The sequence below is a fragment of the Hylobates moloch genome, unplaced genomic scaffold (genome assembly GCF_009828535.3).
Source record: "Hylobates moloch isolate HMO894 unplaced genomic scaffold, HMol_V3 SCAFFOLD_4, whole genome shotgun sequence".
Classification (NCBI taxonomy): domain Eukaryota; kingdom Metazoa; phylum Chordata; class Mammalia; order Primates; family Hylobatidae; genus Hylobates; species Hylobates moloch.
The window spans coordinates 41,909,510-41,930,782 of NW_026652279.1; the positions used below are offsets into that span (position 1 = coordinate 41,909,510).

Consider the following 21,273-nt stretch of genomic DNA (forward strand, 5'->3'; position numbering starts at 1 on the left):
GAGGTTAAGGCAAGAGAATCGCTTGAACCTGGGAGGCGGAGGTTGCAGTGAGCCGAGATTGTGCCATTGCACTCCAGCCTGGGCAACAAGAGCAAAATTTTGTCTCAAAAAAATAATAATAATTATATACATATATATCCTCTGTTTCTCTTAGATTTGGTTTCCTTGTCCAGAAGCAGGAATAATAAATATCCACTACATAGAATTGTAAGAAGTAAGATATAAAGTGTTCAGAGTGCTTATTAGCACTTTGCCTGCCCATACAGTAGGCTCTCAGTGAAAGGAAACTGTTATTGGTATTTTTATTACTGTTATTGCAAAGTAAGGACACATCAGACATGTTTTTTTTTAAAAGCCATGTGGAGGGCAGGATTGACATCCATCCTCTTATGACGAAAGAATCTATGACTTTTCTTTCCTGGATAAATGGACATGCATCTCTCCACACAGAGGGAGGGACTGCTAAGCTACAGACATAGCCGAAGCTTTCCTCACAAAGCATTTCAGGATCTGCTCCAGAGTACAAAAATAAATAAATAAAGCCGGGCACAGTGGCTCATGCTTGTAATCCCAGCACTTTGAGAGGCCGAGGCGGGCGGATCACGAGGTCAGGAGATCGAGACCACGGTGAAACCCCGTCTCTACTAAAAATACAAAAAAAATTAGCCGGGCGTAGTGGCGGGCGCCTGTAGTCCCAGCTACTCGGAGAGGCTGAGGCAGGAGAATGGCGTGAACCCAGGAGGCGGAGCTTGCAGTGAGCCGAGATTGCGCCACTGCACTCCAGCCTGGGCAACAGAGTGAGACTCCGTCTCAAAATAAATAAATAAATAAAAAATAAAAAATAAATAAATAAATAAACTATTAAGCTATAAAGCTCTAGACCTTGAATATCTGAACCTGGAAATATTTCAAATTTAAATTTTCAAAGAATTTCTAATCACCCACCTAAGCTACATCACCATGGTAATATACCCCCACATACCCTGGGGAGAATTAATTACAATATGAACCCCTAAGTAACTAAACTAGTTGTCATACTTGATTTAAATCAGTGTAATGGAGCACATAACATCAAAATGATTCGTATCTTAGAGGTAGAGTCACTTTTAGTTTATGACAGTCATATCAACAAGAAGCAAAATAATACTTAAATAATACTTCACCTGTTTTCAATAGCGTGAGAATGTGTCTCCAAATCATCTAAAAATGACCTTACATCACTAAAATACAAATTCAAAAGAGTACCATAACTGAATTATCATCTGATCTGTTAAAATGCCATTCCTGTTGTTGCTCAGCATCGTTGCAATTCAGGTTCTGTCGAGTATATTTGTGTCTAGAGCAAGATCATCAGAATACAGAGGCTCCTAGATAAACTGCTTGGGACACTTTTTATGTTGCTTATAGCTGGCTTAGACAAGAATGGAGTTTTCTGACATTTGTGTAGACCTGGGAACAAAGCTCAATCCTAAAGTGTGTGGAATAAAAGCAGAAAAACAAAGCAGATTGACAAAGATGCCATCAACCATGATCATACTGACTATATTATGGTGAAATAAGCTTTGGATTTTAGTCAGTTAGTGTTAGCCAAAGCTGTTAAATGGATTTCAGATATTTAAGTCTTATTAAATTTTAAGTACATTATAGGCAGAAATCTAAATCTCTATATTGCTGCTTCTGAAAAAAGCAAAAGAAAATAGACATTTTCATACCCAGATTGTGGCCTAACATTATACTGTGCTAATTCTGGGAATATATAATTGTTCTCTGTCATCACCAACAAACTTTGACTAGTACAACAAAATATCACAATTCTTTCTCACCTTCTTTGAAAATGGTAAAGATGGTGCAAATATTAAGTTTGAGGACATTAACACTGAGGGAACTGTTTTTGCAGATGTTTCAACGTTCCTTTTGTTGTACTGTAACTGTATGTGAGTTGATAAAAACTTCTGGGAATGTATTATAGTATAAAACAAGAGCTGTCAGAATTCAGAATTTTTAGTTCAGTAATTCCACTTTAGGGATTTTAACTTCAGGATAAATCTATGGAAAGAAAAAGGCTATCATGTACAGAGAGAGGAATCACATAAATAATCATAAATCATGTAATAAAAAATTATGTATTAATATATAACAAAAAGGAGAGCCAATGTAACCTGAATGGTCAGCAGTAGGAAATTGTTTTAATACATTGTGGAATCTCCATTTTTATGTAGCCATAAAAAACAATTTTCATGAAGCTTGTGGACATTCATGGAAATACTCATCCTAATTTATGTGGAGAAAATTTTAAAATCTCATGAACCTTGTTGGCTACTATTGTCAAAATGCGTATTTTCATGTGGATAGGGACTAGACAGAAATATACAAAACTGTAAACTGTTGTGCTAAATTAGTGGGTATAGATGTTGATTTTTTTTTTCCTAAAAAACATTCTTTATAAGTTGTTTTTAAAATGCGTTAGTATCTAGAGACATTATTGTTAATCATGGCTCTGATTGACATGAGAATCTCTTGAAAATTACACATACTACTCTCAATTCCCAAAGTATAATTTCTTTGTGTGTGTGGTTTTTTTTTTTTTTTTTTTTTTTGAGACAGAGTCTTACTCTGTCGCCCAGACTGGAGTACAGTGGCGTGGTCTCAGCTCATGTAACCTCCAACTCCTGGGTTCAAGTGATTCTCATGCCTCAGCCTCCCAAGTAGCTGGGATTACAGGTGCGCACTACCATACCTGGCTAATTTTTTGTAATTTTAGTACAGACGGGGTTTCACTTTGTTGGCCAGGCTGGTCTTGAACTCCTGGCCTCAAGTGATCTGCCCGCCTTGGCCTCCCAAAGTGCTGGGATTACAGGTGTGAGCCACTGTGGCCAGGCAAAATTCATAGTATAATTTCTTATGTTGACTGAAATATATATATATAATATATGAATGGTCAATGTAGGAAATGTTCAACATTTATATATATAAAATATATAATATAAATTATATATGTCTTATTTTCTTTGTACGCCCAGTCATCTCATTCACTCCATTTAGGAGATCATTCATCTGGAACATCTAAAGTAATAAATCTCAAGACATTATCGTTTTCCTAATCAAATACAAACCATTTTAGAGAGCATCTGCTCAGATGAGTTGAATGTGAGATGTTGTAGGGAATTTCAACTAGAGCAGTTTTCTGGTTTTATCTGTTTGGTATATTGGTCATCAGCATAAAGTTTCTTTCAATGCAATGGTTCTGCTGTTAAAAACCACAGATTTCAGTTCACCCCTCATTATCTACTGAGAAGTGGTCATCTATCCCATGGTTATGTATATTCAGTAATAGACATTATTGCAAAAATGAGCACCTTTTTATCTTTGCATCACTCTATTAGAAAAGTTTGGCCGGGCGTGGTGGTTCAACGCCTGTAGTCCCAGCACTTTGGGAGGCCAAGGCGGGTGGATCACGAGGTCAAGAGATCGAGACCATCCTGGCCAACATGGTGAAACCCCGTCTCTACTAAAAAAAAAAAAAAAAAAAAAAATTAGCTGGGCCTGGTAGCGGGCGCCTGTAGTCCCAGCTACTCGGAAGGCTAAGGCAGGAGAATGGCACGAACCCGGGAGGCAGAGCTTGCAGTGAGCCAAGATCGTGCCACTGCACTCCAGCCTGGGCAACAGAGCGAGACTCCGTCTCAAAAAAAAAAAAAAAAAAAAAGAAAGAAAAGTTTATCCTTTTTTCACCCAGAAATGTATTTCTCTATGCCTTCTTCCAGTCAGTGATTCTACTGTGAAATTATAACAGAACCATCCAGATCCTTCCATGTAAAAGTCCTTCAAATGTTAATGATAGCTAACTTGCCCTCCATACTAATGACAGCTTTAAACCCTAATCCTGGATTTGTTCTAAAGTATTAGGGTATTGGATTTTCTCCCCAATTGTATGTCATCTGTGCATTTCATAAACATGTCAGTTTTTTACCTCTATCCAAGCAACTAATAAAACATATCAAAGAGGACAAGGCAGAGCCTACTAGAAATGTTTTGCCTTTATTCAAGTTACTGATAAATTAATTGGAACTTGACTGGGTTTCCTAGAAATTACTCTTCTGGTGGTCTTAGTGATTGGTCATTCCTCTTCGTGACTGGTCATTCCTCTTGTTTGCTTAACTACAGACCAACCTTTAAAATGCTCATTTATATGAGGCGGTTATAAAAAGCACTTTGTAAAATGCTTCGTTGTTCTAAGAAAACTTTCAGCCTTTTTCCATTAAAAAAAAAAAAGTAACCATATCAAAGATGGAAATCAAACCGTTATTTTTAAGACAGGGAAATTTGTAGTGCCTAAATATCTGTAAGCTGTGAGTTTCTGTAATCCATTTTAGATTTGTTTCTTGGACTATAGATTGTGAGTTTAAAGACATTTAAAATTTTTGATTGCCCTCAGCTTCCTTGGGGCACATTTTATTTATTAGGATTGTTGTTACATCTTTTCAAGTTGAAAACCCTTCTAACAGAAAGGGGAGTCGTGATAACATTTGCGTGAGGTCTGTCATTTTACGTGGTCAGCAGGCTTAACTTGTCTTCATCTTGGTTTGAAAAGCTCTTACTGTTACTTTATTTACATTGAGATTATTTGCAATTACTTGATCAAAATTTTGTTTATACTTTTCTATTTCTTCTTAGTTATTAGCCTCTTTTGAAGACTTTAGCCACAAAATCATAGCTATTTGTTCTTCAAACTTCTAAAAATTCATTTGGCTAAAGTCTCGTTCAGATTTTGCTATGGCTAGTGGCCCCTTTGTCTTACAATTACAATTATTTTCACCCCAGAATTCCTGTTACCTACATACCAGCCAATTCTTTTTAGTTGGGCAGAATTAAACACAGAATAATTTCTCTCATTGTTTGTTTCTACTGTTTTTGAGAGGTGAAATGTTAAGCAAATTGTCAGTTTATTAGATGCTTGCTTTTCTAAAATGAGAGTTACCCCCCCTCATCCTTTCCCCAGGTACTATTAATATTATTCCTGGCCTTTGGGCCAGTTTTACAGTGTACATTGGGAAAGCTGTGTTCATGTTCTATCTAGTGTAGAAGCTGCAGTGCATGCCCTGTTGTTCCTCTTTGTAAACTTGTTCTTCCTGTTTTCTCTTTATCTTAACCCAAATAGATGTTAAATTTCCCAAAAGTCTGCAACTTTTTAAAAAAAAAAAAAAAAGCAGGCATTTTTGTCTATCAAGAACATAATAGTGTATAGTTATTTTAGGAAATAAAAATTGCCCCTATTCTACTTTCAAAGATAATCACACATAACATTATGTTTTAGTCTATATATGAATGGGCAGAGAGACATGCTTTTTTAAAAAATGGGCTTAGGCTATTTAGAGGGTGAAGGTATATGACTATAGTATTCAGCCAATATCCTAAGGCTATACCATAGTTAATTTCTTATTCTTGGACTTTTGGTTTGTGTCAAAGATGGGGTTTTTTGGTTTTGTTGTTCTGAAAAATGCTTTGAAGATATCTTTGCATAAAGCTGTACTTATTCTTCTAAATTTTTAGAAGTAGAGTCAAAAACTATAAAGAATTTTAAAGTTTAACGTCAAATTGCTTTCCGAAAGTTTGTCCCGCCGTCAGCTGATACTCCCCACTGTCAATACAAGTACTTTTCTATTTCCCCATTGCCCCATGTCCTCATAGAGTGGGAGTAGGGAAAGTACAGTGTGCATGTGTGCACATACACATTTTTAGGTGTTACCAACTTGGTAGCCAATTAATGTGTGCATCTTTTTTAGGTACAATGCTGCATCCGTTTCCTCCTGTTGGCTCTGCATCTGAAATACAGACTTCCATTTTGAACTATACCATTTTGACAAATTCACTGACACCAGTGAGATTGTATCTACCCCATGTTAAGGTTTCAGGTTCACTTTGTGAGTTTGTATATAGATACCTAAAATCAAACCAGCTTAGTCATTATTCTCACCAGAGCAGTCCTAGACATCACTTCTAGAAGTTCTTGCTTTCTGTGCAAAACATGTTCTCTCCTATCAAGTCAAAAATTTTATCTGGGTTTTTCCCCTCCTCTAAAAGTAATTTAAAATCTGGATTAAGTTGGAATTCACTATCAGACATTTTTCCATGTGTCCCTGAAGTGTTCCTCAGTTCCTTGCCTGAAGTCACCTACTTTTATTTATATGTCCCTTTTTTTAATTACTAAATTAAGCATTTTAACTTAAAGGAACGGTGAAAATGTTACCTGTGTGTCCCCATGACCTTCAGTTTTCTACCCTGAACAGCCAAACTTCTTAAATGCAATGTGCCCTGCCCCTGAGCTCACAGGGAACTGAGACCTCTCAGCTGCCAGCAGATCAAATATAAACAGTCTTACTGACAGGTCTTCCAGGTATCCTGGTGGATGGGTTGACTCACAGGCATCCGAATTTTACTTCTATTTTTATAATCACCTTAGTGTTCTGTGCCACATCTTTTCCTTGCAGGTGTACTTTGATTTCATGAGTGTAAATTATAATTTCAAATTAAATATAAGTTTAGGGTATACTTTGATTCTCTGTGAGTAATTTGTTCATGTGCCAGTTAATAACATTAATATCTAAGACACAGTTTTACGGTAGAAGCATTTCCACTTGGAACAGCTTGAGTAGGAACATCCTGAGTTAGGTACACAGTATAAATAATATCTCCCAGGCTGTTAATTTTATCTTCTAGAGAGATTGACCTGTCATAAGACATTTCTAACTATTATAGAAAGAGGATACCTGATAAGTAGAAACACATAAAATGTGCTTGGAAGAGGTTGTTGTTGGGCAAGAGCATAGTAAAGGAAATAGGGAATAAAAATATACCTGGCCGGGTGCAGTGACTCACACCTGTAATCCCAGCACTTTGGGAGGTCGAGGCAGTCAGATCACCTGAGGCCAGGAGTTCGAGACCAGCCTGGCCAACATGGTGAAACCCCATCTCTACTAAAAATACAAAAAAAAAAAAAAATTAGCCAGGCATGGTGGTGCGTGCCTGTAATCCCAGCCACTCAGGAAGCCAGGAAAATCCCTTGAACCCAGGAGGCGGAGGTTGCAGTGAGCTGAGATTGCGCCACTGTACTCCAGCCTAGGTGACAGAGTGAGACCCTGTCTCAAAAAAAAAAAATAAATAAAAACCTAATGTTTCCAAGTGTACTTATAAAGTGCATGTGAAACACAAAAAGGCTCATTTGAAATATCTAAAATATGTTATTTTACTAATATGCCAACAATATAAATAGTAAAATATTTAATAATTTTGTAGCTTTTGAGAACTTGAAATGTGTTGAGAGCAAATAAGGAACTGAATTTTAATCTTTAACGTCAATTACTTTAAATTTAAATAAATAGCCTTATGTAGTTAGCAGCTACTATATTAGAGAATATAAATAGAACATTTCTGTGATTGGTGCTGGGCCAGATAGTGAGCATTTCAATAAATTAGAAGAATTTAATTTTTTATAGACACACATATCTAGAATACTAATTCATGGTGGCAGAGCCTTTGGAACCCTGTCTCCTATGTTTATTTTCTGTCTTCTCCTCCCAACCCATTTCCTTGTCGTCTACTCTCTTTTTATTTAAATCCTTTGGCAGTAGGTGTAAATGGAGACCTTCCATTCACTCTCCTTCCTGTTCCTCATTTGCACCTTTGATCAACCACATTTGGGACAGGGAGTATGGACAGGACCATTTGTGGGCGGGGTGTGGGGGGATGCAGACAGCAAGGAATCAAGGCAAGAACTTCTCCGTTTATGACTTGAACGTTTGGGTGGGGCAGTTTCCTCAGTGTAGAGACAGTTGACCATTAATCCATGACTCCATTATCTAGCAACTCTTACAGATCTCTTGAGAATCTAGAAAAAAAAAAAGAACGCTATAGATCCTGTCCTATAAAAAGAAATGTATGTATACCAGATATAGAATTTTACATGCGAAAATTTACTCCAGGACAAAAATCACAGCCTCGTGGACTCTTTTGGGAACCTGATACTTAAGGGTTCTACCCTTGGTTTCACTGTGGGACTGCTTAAGTTGTGTTTTACCTCTTACATCACACAGAATAAAATTGGTTTTAATACATGTGCCACTTTGCTTTGCAGTATCTGGTACAAAGTCATAGAGCCATAGACTTTTCAGAAAACAATTAATTCCTGAGAAAACAATTCTGGAAAAAAGAATTAAATCTAATATAATCTTTTTTTGTCTTGTACAGTTTCTTAGAAGCACACCTAATTATGTAGGGAGACTTTGTCAGCGATTCCCTCATTGGCTTGTGAGTGCAAACCCTAAATGGCGTTTAAGTTCTTTGACGTATGCATATGTGTTATCTATTTCTGCATAATAGTTTACCCCGCAACATTTAGCTATTTAAAACAAGAGTAAACATTTATTATCTCACATAGTTTCTATGGGTCAGGAATTTAGAAGCAGGCTAGCTAGGTGGTTCTGGGTCAGAGTCTCATGACATAGTCAAAGCATTAGCCAGGGATGCAGTCATCTGATGACTTGCCTGGGGGCAGAAGCTCTACTTCCACAGTGGCTCTCATTCATGTGATTATCAAATATGTGCTGCCTGTATGCAGGAGGCCTCAGTCACTCAATAAGTGGCCCTCTCCATAGTGCTACTTAAGTATCTCACATCGTTGCAGCTGGCTTCCCCTAGACTAAGTAATCCAAGAAAGAAGGCAATGCAGAAGCCACAGTGTTTTTTATGTCCTAGCCTTGTAAGTCACACACCATTATTTCTGGAATATCCTATTAGTTACACAGGTCAGTCCTATTCAGTGTGGGAATGGACTGCATTAGGCATGGATTACCAAGAGGCATGAATCATTGGGGTCGTCTTGGAAAGTAGCTACCACAGTGTGTAAGGATAATTTTGTGCCTTCCTTTCCTTCCCCACAAAGCTGATTGTTCTGTTTCCTCTTAAGTCCATCCTTGGTTTGGGGGAGTTTTTTTGTTTACTTGTTTTTCCATAGTAGCATTAGACAGGTGATAATGGGCATTGGTTTATAGGAAGCTTCAAAGTCAGTGAAATGTCAGCTCTGTAGTTGTTTGCAGAGCACTTATATCTCTGTACACCCCATACTGAAAATAAAGTAACTGTGCTCTTAATTTTTCTTATCATAAACTCACTTTTTTTTTTTTTTTTTTGAGACAGAGTCTTGCTCTGTCCCCCAGGCTGGAGTGCAGTGGTGCGATTTCGGCTCACTGCAGCCTCCGCCTCCCGGATTCACGCCATTCTCCTGCCTCAGCCTCCCGAGTAGCTGGGACTACAGGCGCCCGCCACCACGCCCAGCTAATTTTTGGTATTTTTAGTAGAGTCAGTGTTTCACCACGTTAGCCAGGATGGTCTCAATCTCCTGACCTCGTGATCCGCCCGCCTCGGCCTCTCAAAGTGCTGGGATTACAGGCATGAGCCACCGCGCCCGGCCCACTCTTCTCTTTTAATGTAATATCTCTTACAGATAATAGAAATGTGCTTGTAGAAATCACAGTGATTTTATTGAGGTTAGTTCTAAATGAAAGTCATCTTAATCTCTTTTCCTCTTTTGCTAGGAAATCTTTTCTGCTGCCCTCTACTGCCCATAAGATGGATTATTCTCCTCCCTTGTGCTCTGTGTTCCACTCCCCTACTTGTTAGCTATATGGCCTTGGGCACATTCCTTAATCTATTTGTGCTTCCTTTCTCCTATTTGCAAAATAGACCTAACAGTTGTACCTATTTCTCAGGGTTGCTGTGTGAGCTAAATGACATGACTGCAAAATACTTACTGTGGTGTCTGGCATATTGGTAAGCAGTATGCTGTCACTAGTATTTACTTTGGTGATGTTGGTTATTGCAGTCACACTAGATTATAAATATATGTATTTTTAGATGTCTCTTTTACCTTCCCATCTGTTGAACAATTACTGTATGCCAGATACTGTGCTAAGCACTTCATAGGCCTAATTTCATAGGTAGGTGGTATTACTACCATTTTACCAATGAGGAAAATAGAGATAGATTAAATAACGTGTTCCAAAATCACACAGCTATTAAGTTGTACAAGTAGGCTTCATACCCAATAAATGTTTTTAGAGTTGGTTTAGTTTTAAGAAAGATGTATCAGTGTGAAGTTCAGAAGAGCATCTTTGGTTGAAAACAAGAGACTAGAGTTGGTTAATGATGCATAGTCAGATCATTTATAATGAAAATGATCTTAGTCTGTCTTTTAAACCATAATGCCATTTAGCATCACTTTACCCCACTGCATATGTAACAGGAAGGGAATGTAAGAAGTAAAATGAACTTTGCTGTTTTTATGTTGTGGAGTCACTATTTAAATGTTTGAGAAGAAAAGTTACAGAAATTACACTAAACTAAATCCAGTGACAATTTATCAGAATTTTAAATGAATAAACATTTTTAATAGGAAGCTCGTTAATTCAGATTCCATTGTGTAAAATAAATTTACAGAATGATGGTGGGAACAAAATAAGCATGTGCCAAGATTTGTTTCTTGAGTTATTTCTAAAAAGGTGGTAATCTGTGTTGTCTTGTTTCCTGATTGTTCTTGAACTAGTTTCTTCCTAGCCACCAAGAGGTCAGCTCCTCCTACTTTACCTGGCCAAGGGGCCAATCTATCTTTATGATGGGATTGTAGAGATTATGAAATGTAACTTTATTCAGTCAGTAAGCTGGGTGGTCTGTTGAGTATTGAATTTATAGAACTTTGCCTTTTTTTGTTTTACTTTTTCCCTCTCTGTATACATTGTCTTCCTCTGAAAAAGAGAACTCTGTTCTTCTCAGCAAGGACATGTGTGATTCGATTTTAAGTGGAGCTCATTGCATTAGGCAAAAGTTTTTTGATGAATGTCTGTAGGTAGGACTGTGACTTTCCATATCAAAGATATTTATAATCAAAATAATTAGCCGTTAAAATTATGTTCATTAAGTGATTTGAAAATAATTCAAGAGAAAAATATGAGATCATTACAGGTCTGAAGAGCATGGGTGTCTATCAAATTTTATTGTTCAGAAAGTGAATTTGTTTCTGGTTTTATGCTCATTTAAAAGGCTTGTGCTTTTTACTGTGATCATGCAAGCAGTCGTTGAATTTATCCGAGAAAGAGGAGACTGGTTTTGGCAATGTCACAAGCTCACAGGCTGTAGTCAGTGAAAGGACATCTGCACATTAGTGCCAAATAGGATTTTGCTAAAGAGCAAATTAACATAAATGGGCTGGTGGCCATGTAGATGAGGTAAAACTAAAGTCAGCCCTGGCTGATGTCAGCCAGTGTAGTTAATGGCTGCTGAGGCCAGAGCTGCTCTGTCCGTGTTGGCATGGGTGCTGATGTAGTGATGAAACAGATAGATAAATTTCTGATGATCAGTGCCTATTTTAAGTCCTGGGGAAGACCAGAATGGCAGTTCTACCTATTATCTTCCCATACTGAAAATGAGAAGGAAATGCTGTTTGATGATGGTCATGCATAGGTTCTGAGTGTCATCAGCGCATGTGACATGCTGCAATAAGCATGGGTTTGTGGTGTTCCAGGTTTTCTCTGGATTTTTTTTTTTTAATGCAGCCTGTGCCTGAATCATGAAAATGAACATTTTATCTGAGAAAGGCTTGGAGGAATCTGTGGTCTAGACAGGAATTGATGTTAGGTTACTGATGCACAGAATGTGGATGATCATTGAGGGTAAAACTTCTTTAAACAGGGCATATCTAAGGAAGGCCAGGAGTCACGAATGAAGTGTTAGCATAGTTCCTCAGTGATTATTAGAAAAGGTGGTCAACCTGGCTTTGGAGAGTAGGTTCTATGTCATATACCCTTTCCTGCCACCTGTTCATTTGCCATACCAATGAATTAATATGACCCCATGCCATGGGCTATATGAACCTAATGTGTGAATTCTGATGGCATAATATCTTCAGTTGTGTACATGACAACAAGATTAGAAGCAGCTTTAGCTATTTTGAAGGAAATTAAATGAATTAAACCTAGTCATTCACATTAAGAGATATTCACATTCCTTCCCCAAAGGCTGTGCTAAATGTATATAAGGGCAGATTATCAGGAAATTAGGAAGTATAATTTTTATAGATTGGCTTTAGAAATAAGAAACTGAACAGCTAATCCATCACAGAGTTCCCTATGTGTCCTTGGGTCTTTTGTGTCTCCCTGTAATTCAGAAATTCAAAGTAGAAAGATCCAGGACCAAACGTTGCATTCAACCATGACATTGGTTATTCTACTCACCATAGCATATGGTAGATCTACAAATCCCTTCAGTCCTAGAGAGAAAAAAACTTCTGAGTCTGCCTTTTGGTGTCACCAACCTTGATGGCATTGTGGCTTCTAGAGAGATGGCTTTTCAAAGTTGCCCATCCCAGTCAAGCCACCTCTCTTGCTCAGGGCTTAGTGTGAAATCTTTGGGAGAAAATTTGGCCAGCAGTACCTTCCCTGTCATTGAGATGACAAGGATGCAACTTGATAGCCACTAAAGCAGCACTCTACTAAACCAATTTGGACACAGTTAGATGCCCACTTAAATGTTAATGGATGCTGTGAAATAATAATAGACCTTAAAGGGGGGAAGGAGACGATGGTTAGTTGTAGAGTTGTACGTATTTCTAAAAGATTAGGGCAAAGTAAGCTCTAAGTAAGTTCTAAGTCAAGATTTGACTACAAGATGCTTTCCTTTTCTTAATTTTTAATTTTTGTGGGGACATAGTAGGTGTATATATTTATGGGTTACCTGAGATATTTTGATATAGACATGCAATGTGTAATAATCATATTAGGGTAAATGGGATATTCATCACCTCAAGAATTTATCCTTTATGTTACAAACAATCCAGTCATACTTTTAGTTGTTTTAAAATGTACAATTAAATTGTTTTTTTACTGTAGTCACCCTGTTTTGCTAGCAAATACTAGGTCTTACTCAATTTTTTTTTTTGTTACCAGCCTCTGGTAACAATCCTTCTATCTCCGTGAGTTCAATTGTTTTACATTTTAGCTCCTACAAATAAGTGAGAACATGCAAAGTTTGTCTTTCTGTGTCTGGCTTATTTCACTTCACGTAGTGACTTCAGTTCCATCCATGTTGTTGCAAATGGCAGGATCTCATTCTTTTTCTTTTTCTGTTTCTTTTCTTTTCTTTCTTTCTTTTTTTTTTAAGACAGTATCTTACTGTGTCAGCCAGGTGGTCTTGGCTCACTTGCAGCCTCAACCTCTCTGGCTCAAGCAATCCTCCCACTCAGCCTCCCATCTTTCTCTGTTATGGCTACATATTACCCCATTGTGTATATATACCGTATTTTCTTGTATCCATTCATCTGTTGATATAAGATGCTTTATTAAATTGACTAAGTAAATTGGTACTGCAGTTGCTGTTTCTTTTTTGCTCATTGTCTTCCATCTCTATGAATAATGAAGAGGGTCTGTTCTGCCCGTCAACACTGACCCACGTTACTTTCATTGCCTCCACCCATTTACTTACTTAAGCAGAGGGCATATTGTAACATGGTTCAAAATTTTTAGCAAGTTTTCCCAGCTGTGCACTGTTCATTTATTTTCAAGTGAGTTAGACTCCAGCTGAGTGTTCATATACAGCTGATCCCAGCTGTAGCAAGAGCTTTGACTGAAATGGTCTCTGGCTCCCTGAGTCTGCAACTTATTCAAAGACACTGTCTTCCCTGTACCAGGACCATGCTGAGGCATGAACTTAAATCCAAGAAGAGAGAAATTCAGATTTCATAGTGTTGGCCTTATTTAAAACAACGTTCCAAATAACAGCTTGGAAGGCCATACAGTTCACAGCCTGCAGTTGAAACAGTGTACTTGTTCTCTTTTGTTGTTATACCATTGCTCATGCTCTCTCTTGGGACTTTTTGACTTGCAGATGCTAATACTGGAGACCGTGGACAGACCAATAATGCTGCTTCTGCATCAGCTTCCAACTCCACCTGAACAGTCCCAAGCAGCCAGCTGCACAGGAAAAACCACCAGTTACTTGAGTGTCACTCAGCAACACTGGTCACGTTTGGAAAGAATATTAAAAAGAGAAAAAAAAACTGTTCATTTTAGTGTTCAATTTTTTTATTGTTGTTCTTATTTAACCTTGTAAAATATCTATAAATACAAACCAATTTCGTTGTATTCTCACTTTGAGGGAGATCCAGGGGGTGGGAGGGGTTGTGGGGAGGGGGAAAGCGGAGCACTAGAACACACAATCTCTCTCCCACGACAATCTTTTTTTATTAAAAGTCTGCTGTTGTATACTTTAAAAACAGGACTCCTGCCTCATGCCCCTTCCACAAAAGAAGAAAACCTTGTTCTGTGCTGATGGGTTTTTTTTGAACTTTGTTTTCTTTTAAAGTCTAGTGCAAGACTTTGGTATAGTGCACAGCTTGAAATTGGTTGGGAGCTTAGCAGGTGTAACTCAACAGGGACTTAAATGTCACTTGTAAAATTAATCCATATTTTCGGGTATTTATAGACTTGCCTTTGGCATGTTGGTGGCAGGTGTGGCAGACAAAGAAATGTGTATCATTCGTAACCCAGGGAGGTCAATAAAGTTTGGAACTCTACAGGGAAGATTCTTAGTAGATAGATTTGTTAAGGTTTTGTTTTGCTCTCAGTCAGTGCTAGTGATGTAGAGGCTTGTGCAGGAGGCTGCCAGAGGGGAAGCAGCAAGCAAGACTCAGGCACACATGCTCTACAGGTGGCTCTTTGTTTGCCTGACCAAAGTTCTTTGCAAATCTTAGCACAGTTTCAAACTAGTGACCTGGGAGGAGATGGAAGGGGTGTTGAGCAGGCTGAGCTAGCCGCTGAGGTCAAAGGCTGATGAGCCCAGAGGAAGGGGACAGGTCAGGGATACATCTCACCACTGTGAATAAGTTTGTCCAGATTTTTTTCTAAAGTTACTTCCCTTGGAAAGATACACTTGAGAGGACATTGTAGTTAAATAATGTGAACTGTAACAGTCGTCTACTGGTTTATTTTTCATATTTTTTAATTGAAAATCGAGCTTGCAGAAATAGCCACATTCTACACATAGTTCTAATTTTAAATCCAAATCTAGAATCTGTATTTAATTTGTTTTTTAACCTCATGCTTTTTACATTTATTTATTGATGCATGTCAGATGGTAGAAATATTAAAAACTACACATCAGAATGATAGTCACTTATACCTGCTGACTATATAGGAAAGCTGATGATATAAATGTGTGTATATACGTTATATATACATATATTCAATACTGCCTTTTTTTTGTCTACAGTATCAAAATTGACTGGTTGAAACATGAGAAGAATGTTTCCCCCACACCCAGTTAAGAGTTTTTGTGTCTGTTTTCTTTGTGTATCAGTGAACGGTGTAAGAATCAGTCTCTCTTTTTGAAGAAAAAGCAATATTCCTTGGAAAGCAAGGAGAATTGAAGGACTATGTTTGCCGTGAGGAAATAGATTTTCATGACTAGTTTGTTTTATACTTTTAAGGTTGGCATCTATGTGGGCCTTATATACTCTAAAATGAACTTTAAGTCACCTTGGTGCTTATGGGCCATTACTTGACCTATGAATCTTTAAGGCACAATCAGTTGTACTTTACATTTAAAGATCACTTTAGTGATGGCCGCCTTTCCCTCCTACCCGCTCCTTCCCCACATGCCTTCCAAGGTTAGCTGGTAACTGTAGGGCTGCATAGCTGAGCCCTTGGTTGTGTGTAACTTGCCCTCACCCTCCTCATTGCCACCTTAGGTCACGTTATGGGTCTCGTCCTCCAGAGGGTTCGAAAGTGGAGTCTGTTGGCAGCCCTCCTGCAGGCCCTAGCACCCTGTCCTGCTCCTTAACTGTGTGTGTGACTCTCCAAGAGAGTTGTCCTGCCTGCTGAAGTGAACCAGTGCCCAGAAAGACAACTGTGAGCCATCTTGGTTTTCACTTGCTGTTTAGCTGAGGTCTTGGGCCACAAAAGGGGTTTCACAAACCTCTGGATATATCAGAGTTCATGAGAAAGGAAACATGCTCAGTCAAACCAAATCAAACAAATTGAATTTTATGTTTTATAAAGTGCTTCTGAAAGCTAAGATTTGAAAGAAGTCTGAAATCAAAGTATTTGGCAGCGTAACTCCCTAAAGGTAATGGCGTTGATAGACCATTTTCAGACAGAATTTATAAAGAATCTGAAAAGGCAGGTCTGTGATAGAGAAATGAACCTGCATTCAGATCCAACTGCCCAGCAAGCGTTTGGATGCAGACACTGCTGTGGACATGGTATACTCGCCAGAGTCCGTAAAAATCAGTGCTTATTTTAGGAAACAGGTTGCCCCCCACAACTGGGGTAAAAGAAGAGAGAAAAGTCACGCTTTTCTCTCATTTCATTGTGCATGCGTGTGCGCGCGCATGTGTGCGTGTGTGTGTGTGTGTGTGGGCTGAGACGTGTGATTTTTCTTTCTCAAGGATCATGGTGGGATCACAGAACTCTTTTATACAAGTGAGATCCAGGTCTCTGAATATCTTTTTGTATATAATAATAATAATAATAAAAAGCTCCTCACCAAATTCAAGCTTGTACATTATATTTTCTTTCTATGTTTTTAAATTTAAGTTTTATTGTTTTGTATGTAAATATGTGGACCCAGGAACTGTTATTAATGAGCAAAAAGTTACTGTTCAGGGCAGTGATTCTGTTTAATAATCAGACAAAATGTAGACGAGCTTTTTAAAGCCATATAGTTTTAACTCTGTACAGTAGGTACCGGCCTGTATTATTGTAACAATAACTCTAGCAATGTATAGTGTATCTATATAGTTTGGAGTGCCTTCGCTTCCATGTGTTTTTTTTTTAATTTGTTCTTTTTTAAATTTTAATTGGTTTCCTTTATCCACGTCTCCCTGTTCACCCCCTTTCCCTTTGAAATAATAACTCACTCATAGCAGTATCTTTGCCCCTTCCACAGTTAAATTTCAGTGATACCATACTCAGGAGTGGGAAGAGGAAATCATATTCGTAATCTCATTTCATTCAAGCCCTGCCTTTGTTTTGGTTCTGAATGTCTTTCCTCCTCAGTAGCAGTGACCGGTTTCATTTCATACTTAGTCCATTCAGGGACTTAGTGTAGCACCAGGGAGCCCTAGAGCTGGAGGATATCGAATAGATTAGATTTTGCTCGTCTCTTCCACAAGCCCTAACCATGGGTCTTAAAAACAGCAGATTCTGGGAGCCTTCCATGCTCTCTCTCTCCTCTTTTATCTACTTCCCTCCCAAATGAGAGAGTGAGAGAGAATTGGTTTTTTATAAATCGAAGTTTCTTAATAGTATCAGGTTTTGATACGTCAGTGGTCTAAAATGCTATAGTGCAATTACTAGCAGTTACTGCACGGAGTGCCACCGTGCCAATAGAGGACTGTTGTTTTAACAAGGGAACTCTTAGCCCATTTCCTCCCTCCCGCCATCTCTACCCTTGTTCAATGAAATACCATTTTAATTTCTTTTTAAAAAATCAGTTTAATTTTTACTGTGTGCCCAACACGAAGGCCTTTTTTGAAAGAAAAATAGAATGTTTTGCCTCAAAGTATTCCATATAAATGTCTTGAATAGAAGAAAAAACTTTACCAAACCAAAGGTTACTATTTTTGAAACATCGTGTGTTCATTCCAGGAAGGCAGAAGACTGCACCTTCTTTCCAATGACATGCTGTGTCATTTTTTTTTTAAGTCCTCTTAATTTTTAGACCCATTTTTGGTTTATGTTTTAACAAAGTATGCCTAACCAGTCATCTTGTCTGCACCAATGCAAAGATTTCTGAGAGGACTATTATATTCTCTATCCCTGTGGATATAAAGACACTGGCATTTCATCTATTTTTCCCTTTCCTTTTTAAAGGATTTAACTTTGGAATCTTCCAAAGGAAGTTTGGCCAATGCCAGATCCCCAGGAATTTGGGGGGTTTTCTTTCTTTTCAACTGAAATTGTATCTGATTCCTACTGTTCATGTTAGTGATCATCTAATCACAGAGCCAAACACTTTTCTCCCCTGTATGGAAAAGTAGGTATGCTTTACAGTAAAATCTGTCTTTTCTGGTAGAAACCTGAGCCACTGAAAATGAAAGAGACAACTAGAAGCACAGTAGAGTCCCAGACTGAGATCTACCTTTGAGAGGCTTTGAAAGTAATCCCTGGGGTTTGGATTATTTTCACAAGGGTTATGCCGTTTTATTCAAGTTTGTTGCTCCGTTTTGCACCTCTGCAATAAAAGCAAAATGACAACCAGTACATAAGGGGTTAGCTTGACAAAGTAGACTTCCTTGTGTTAATGTTTAAGTTTTTTTTTCCTCACTATATCTGTCTACAGGCAGATACAGATAGTTGTATGAAAATCTGCTTGCCTGTAAAATTTGCATTTATAAATGTGTTGCCGATGGATCACTTGGGCCTGTACACATACCAATTAGCGTGACCACTTCCATTTTAAAAACAAACCTAAAAAACAAAATTTATTATATATATATATATATATAAAGGACTGTGGGTTGTATACAAACTATTGCAAACACTTGTGCAAATCTGTCTTGATATAAAGGAAAAGCAAAATCTGTATAACATTATTACTACTTGAATGCCTCTGTGACTGATTTTTTTTTTCATTTTAAATATAAACTTTTTTGTGAAAAGTATGCTCAATGTTTTTTTTCCCTTTCCCCGTTCCCTTGTAAATACATTTTGTTCTATGTGACTTGGTTTGGAAATAGTTAACTGGTACTGTAATTTGCATTAAATAAAAAGTAGGTTAGCCTGGAAATGAAATTAAAATTCACAAGTGTGTGGTCTTTATTTCAGTACCCAACCCTCTTTCTTCACCCTACTATTTTGCCACTGCAATATGTAGTCACATCACCATTTCCGTTCCTCTAATTAGGGAAACAATCTTTGTTATACAGAACAAGATATGAATACCACTTCTTGTTCTTTCCAATGATTTTATTCCATTGTGTAGCCCTAAGAGGTGCAGCTTCCATCTTTGAAACCTTTGGATTTGATGTAGAGGAAGCTTTGCAGACACTGCTTAGAAAAGAAAACAACTCTGAAAGGAACAGTTTTTAAATGTGTATAAGCTGCTGTCTTTGATTACTGTGTTCATGATTTGGTGTGGCTGTATTTTCTTTTAACTTTCATCCTATTAGTAATGGTCTTTGGGGGTCTCTGTAAAATATATGGACACCACGAACAGTGGGGCTGTACCTCCCAGGTAACCAACACATGTTGTGTTTGAGTCTGCTCATTTCCAATACTGGATGATGTATGTAAACATGTTATGTCTCTTAGTGCAAAAAGAAACATCATTTTTTTAGGGCTGGCTCACTCTGTCAGGCCTAATCTAAAGGCTAGATATAAGGTCATGTGACTGCTGCTTCAATAAAAACAAATTTATATTCGATAAAGTGTGGTCCTCTTATTTATTTACTGTGGTGGTGGGGTTGGCTAATTCCAACATTGGTAAAACAGTTAAACACATTTAACCAGTAGGGGCGGCAGGGGAGGATTGGATTAGCAGAAACAGAAGATGTTACTTGTGCAATGGGCCTCCTGCTGGCACTGAAGTGCATTTGTTTGGGATTTGCTGCTGTCTTGCATAGGTTCTGGGATTGAGTTAAACCTTGTGTTAGTGTCCTGCAAGACCTTTTAATTTAGAATCCTGAAAGACTGCCTTTTTAGTTTCTAAGTCTTTCCAAAAAGTACTGACCAAACAGTCCTTCGGGATCATATTTCAGGAGAGCAGTGGTGGTGGATGTCATTTTGTTTGTTTTGTTTTGAGACAGAGTCTTTCTCTGTCGCCTAGGCTGGAGTGCAGTGGCGCAACCTCGACTCACTGCAACCTCCGCCTCCCAGGTTCAAGTGATTCTCCTGCCTCAGCCTCCTTAGTAGCCGAGACTACACCACGCCTGGATAATTTTTGCATTTTTAGTAGAGACACGGTTTCACTCTTTTGGCCAGGCTGGTCTTGAACTCCTCACCTCAAGTGATCCGCCTGCCTCAGCCTCCCAAAGTGCCAGGATAACAGGCATGAGCCACCGTGCCCAGCCAGTAGATGTCATTTTGAAATGTGTTCTAGGAAGGTAGTGAGGAAAGGAGAGATTAGCTTTTAGATCCCTGTCATTGAGAAGTTTGTGAAAGGAAGTGAACAAAAGTGTTGGGATGGTCACACATTTCTCAAGTGTAGGAATATTTCACTCATCACCACCATCAGATTTATATAGGAGAGCTGAAGGACATAAAGGGAAACCTACCAGGAAAAAAGCTGCCGTGGAAGATGGCATAATGAGGCCCGCAAGTTAGGAGTCAGGAGTTAGGAAGGGATGGATAATCATACGTATGTTTCTCCTTACATCCTCTTTCTCCAGAAGGGAGTGGCCACTCTGGCCCTTCTCACAGATTTATCATCAATGTCAAGACTTAATTAGACAAAGTTCTGGGCTAGGTAGAGAGAGGCTGTTGAGTGGCCCTGACTAATGAGGGGGCAGATGGTATGCAGTAGCTTGCTTAGGTCTTTTGCCCTGAGCTTTGGAGACTGACTCCATCCTCTCCTCACTGACCCAGAAAAATAAAGTGGTCACAGGGATGCCTAAAAACTGATGCTTAGTTCTGTTTACTCAAAAGTTCAGGGAAGGGAGTAAAGAAGAAACCTAAATGTTGGAGTAGGGAAGTTAAAAATCTGGCTCCTAGTCCCATAAACTTGTGATCCACAAAACTACTGAAAGAAAGTACCCTATGTGAACTCTTCAGGGCATCTAACATTGAATCTTTCTTTACTCTTGAAATACATTTAGTTTTTATAATCTATAAAAATTATGTGTACATATCAATTCAATGTTTGGGGAACTACCCTGGAGTTTTTAAATCAAGACTGGAGATGGAAATTTGCCCTCCATTCCATCTTAACCTCACCTTACCCTGTCTTACGGCTTACAACAGTTTCAGGCTCTTGAACAAATAGCACTTGAATCATTTCAGTAAGGAAAGGGAGATGCATATGATTTATGAATACGCTGGAGTGAAATCTATCTTTCCAAATTATAAATTTGTATTTCTAATTATAAATGGATTCATAATTAAAATTCCTGGGAGCAAAAGCTGTATTCATTGAGTTTGGAAAGAGAAGCTCTTTTTTTCCCTCAGTATCTTTTCTAAAAATAAGTGCTCCCTATATCTCCTTAATGCAGACAAGTCTGGTAAAGTCAGAGGGATG

General features: G+C 38.3%; 1 protein-coding gene across 2 annotated transcripts in view; it reads left to right on the plus strand.

Moving 5' to 3' along the window:
- The window catches only part of GSK3B (glycogen synthase kinase 3 beta), a 288,377-nt gene extending 274,274 nt beyond the window's left edge, over nt 1-14,103 (plus strand). For both annotated transcript variants that reach the window (XM_032150081.2, XM_032150082.2), the window contains one exon: nt 13,927-14,103. In XM_032150081.2, the coding sequence (XP_032005972.1) occupies nt 13,927-13,994 (68 nt within the window). In that variant the 3' untranslated portion in view covers nt 13,995-14,103. The remainder of the gene's footprint in view (nt 1-13,926) is intronic.
- Nucleotides 14,104-21,273: the final 7,170 nt, after the last annotated feature.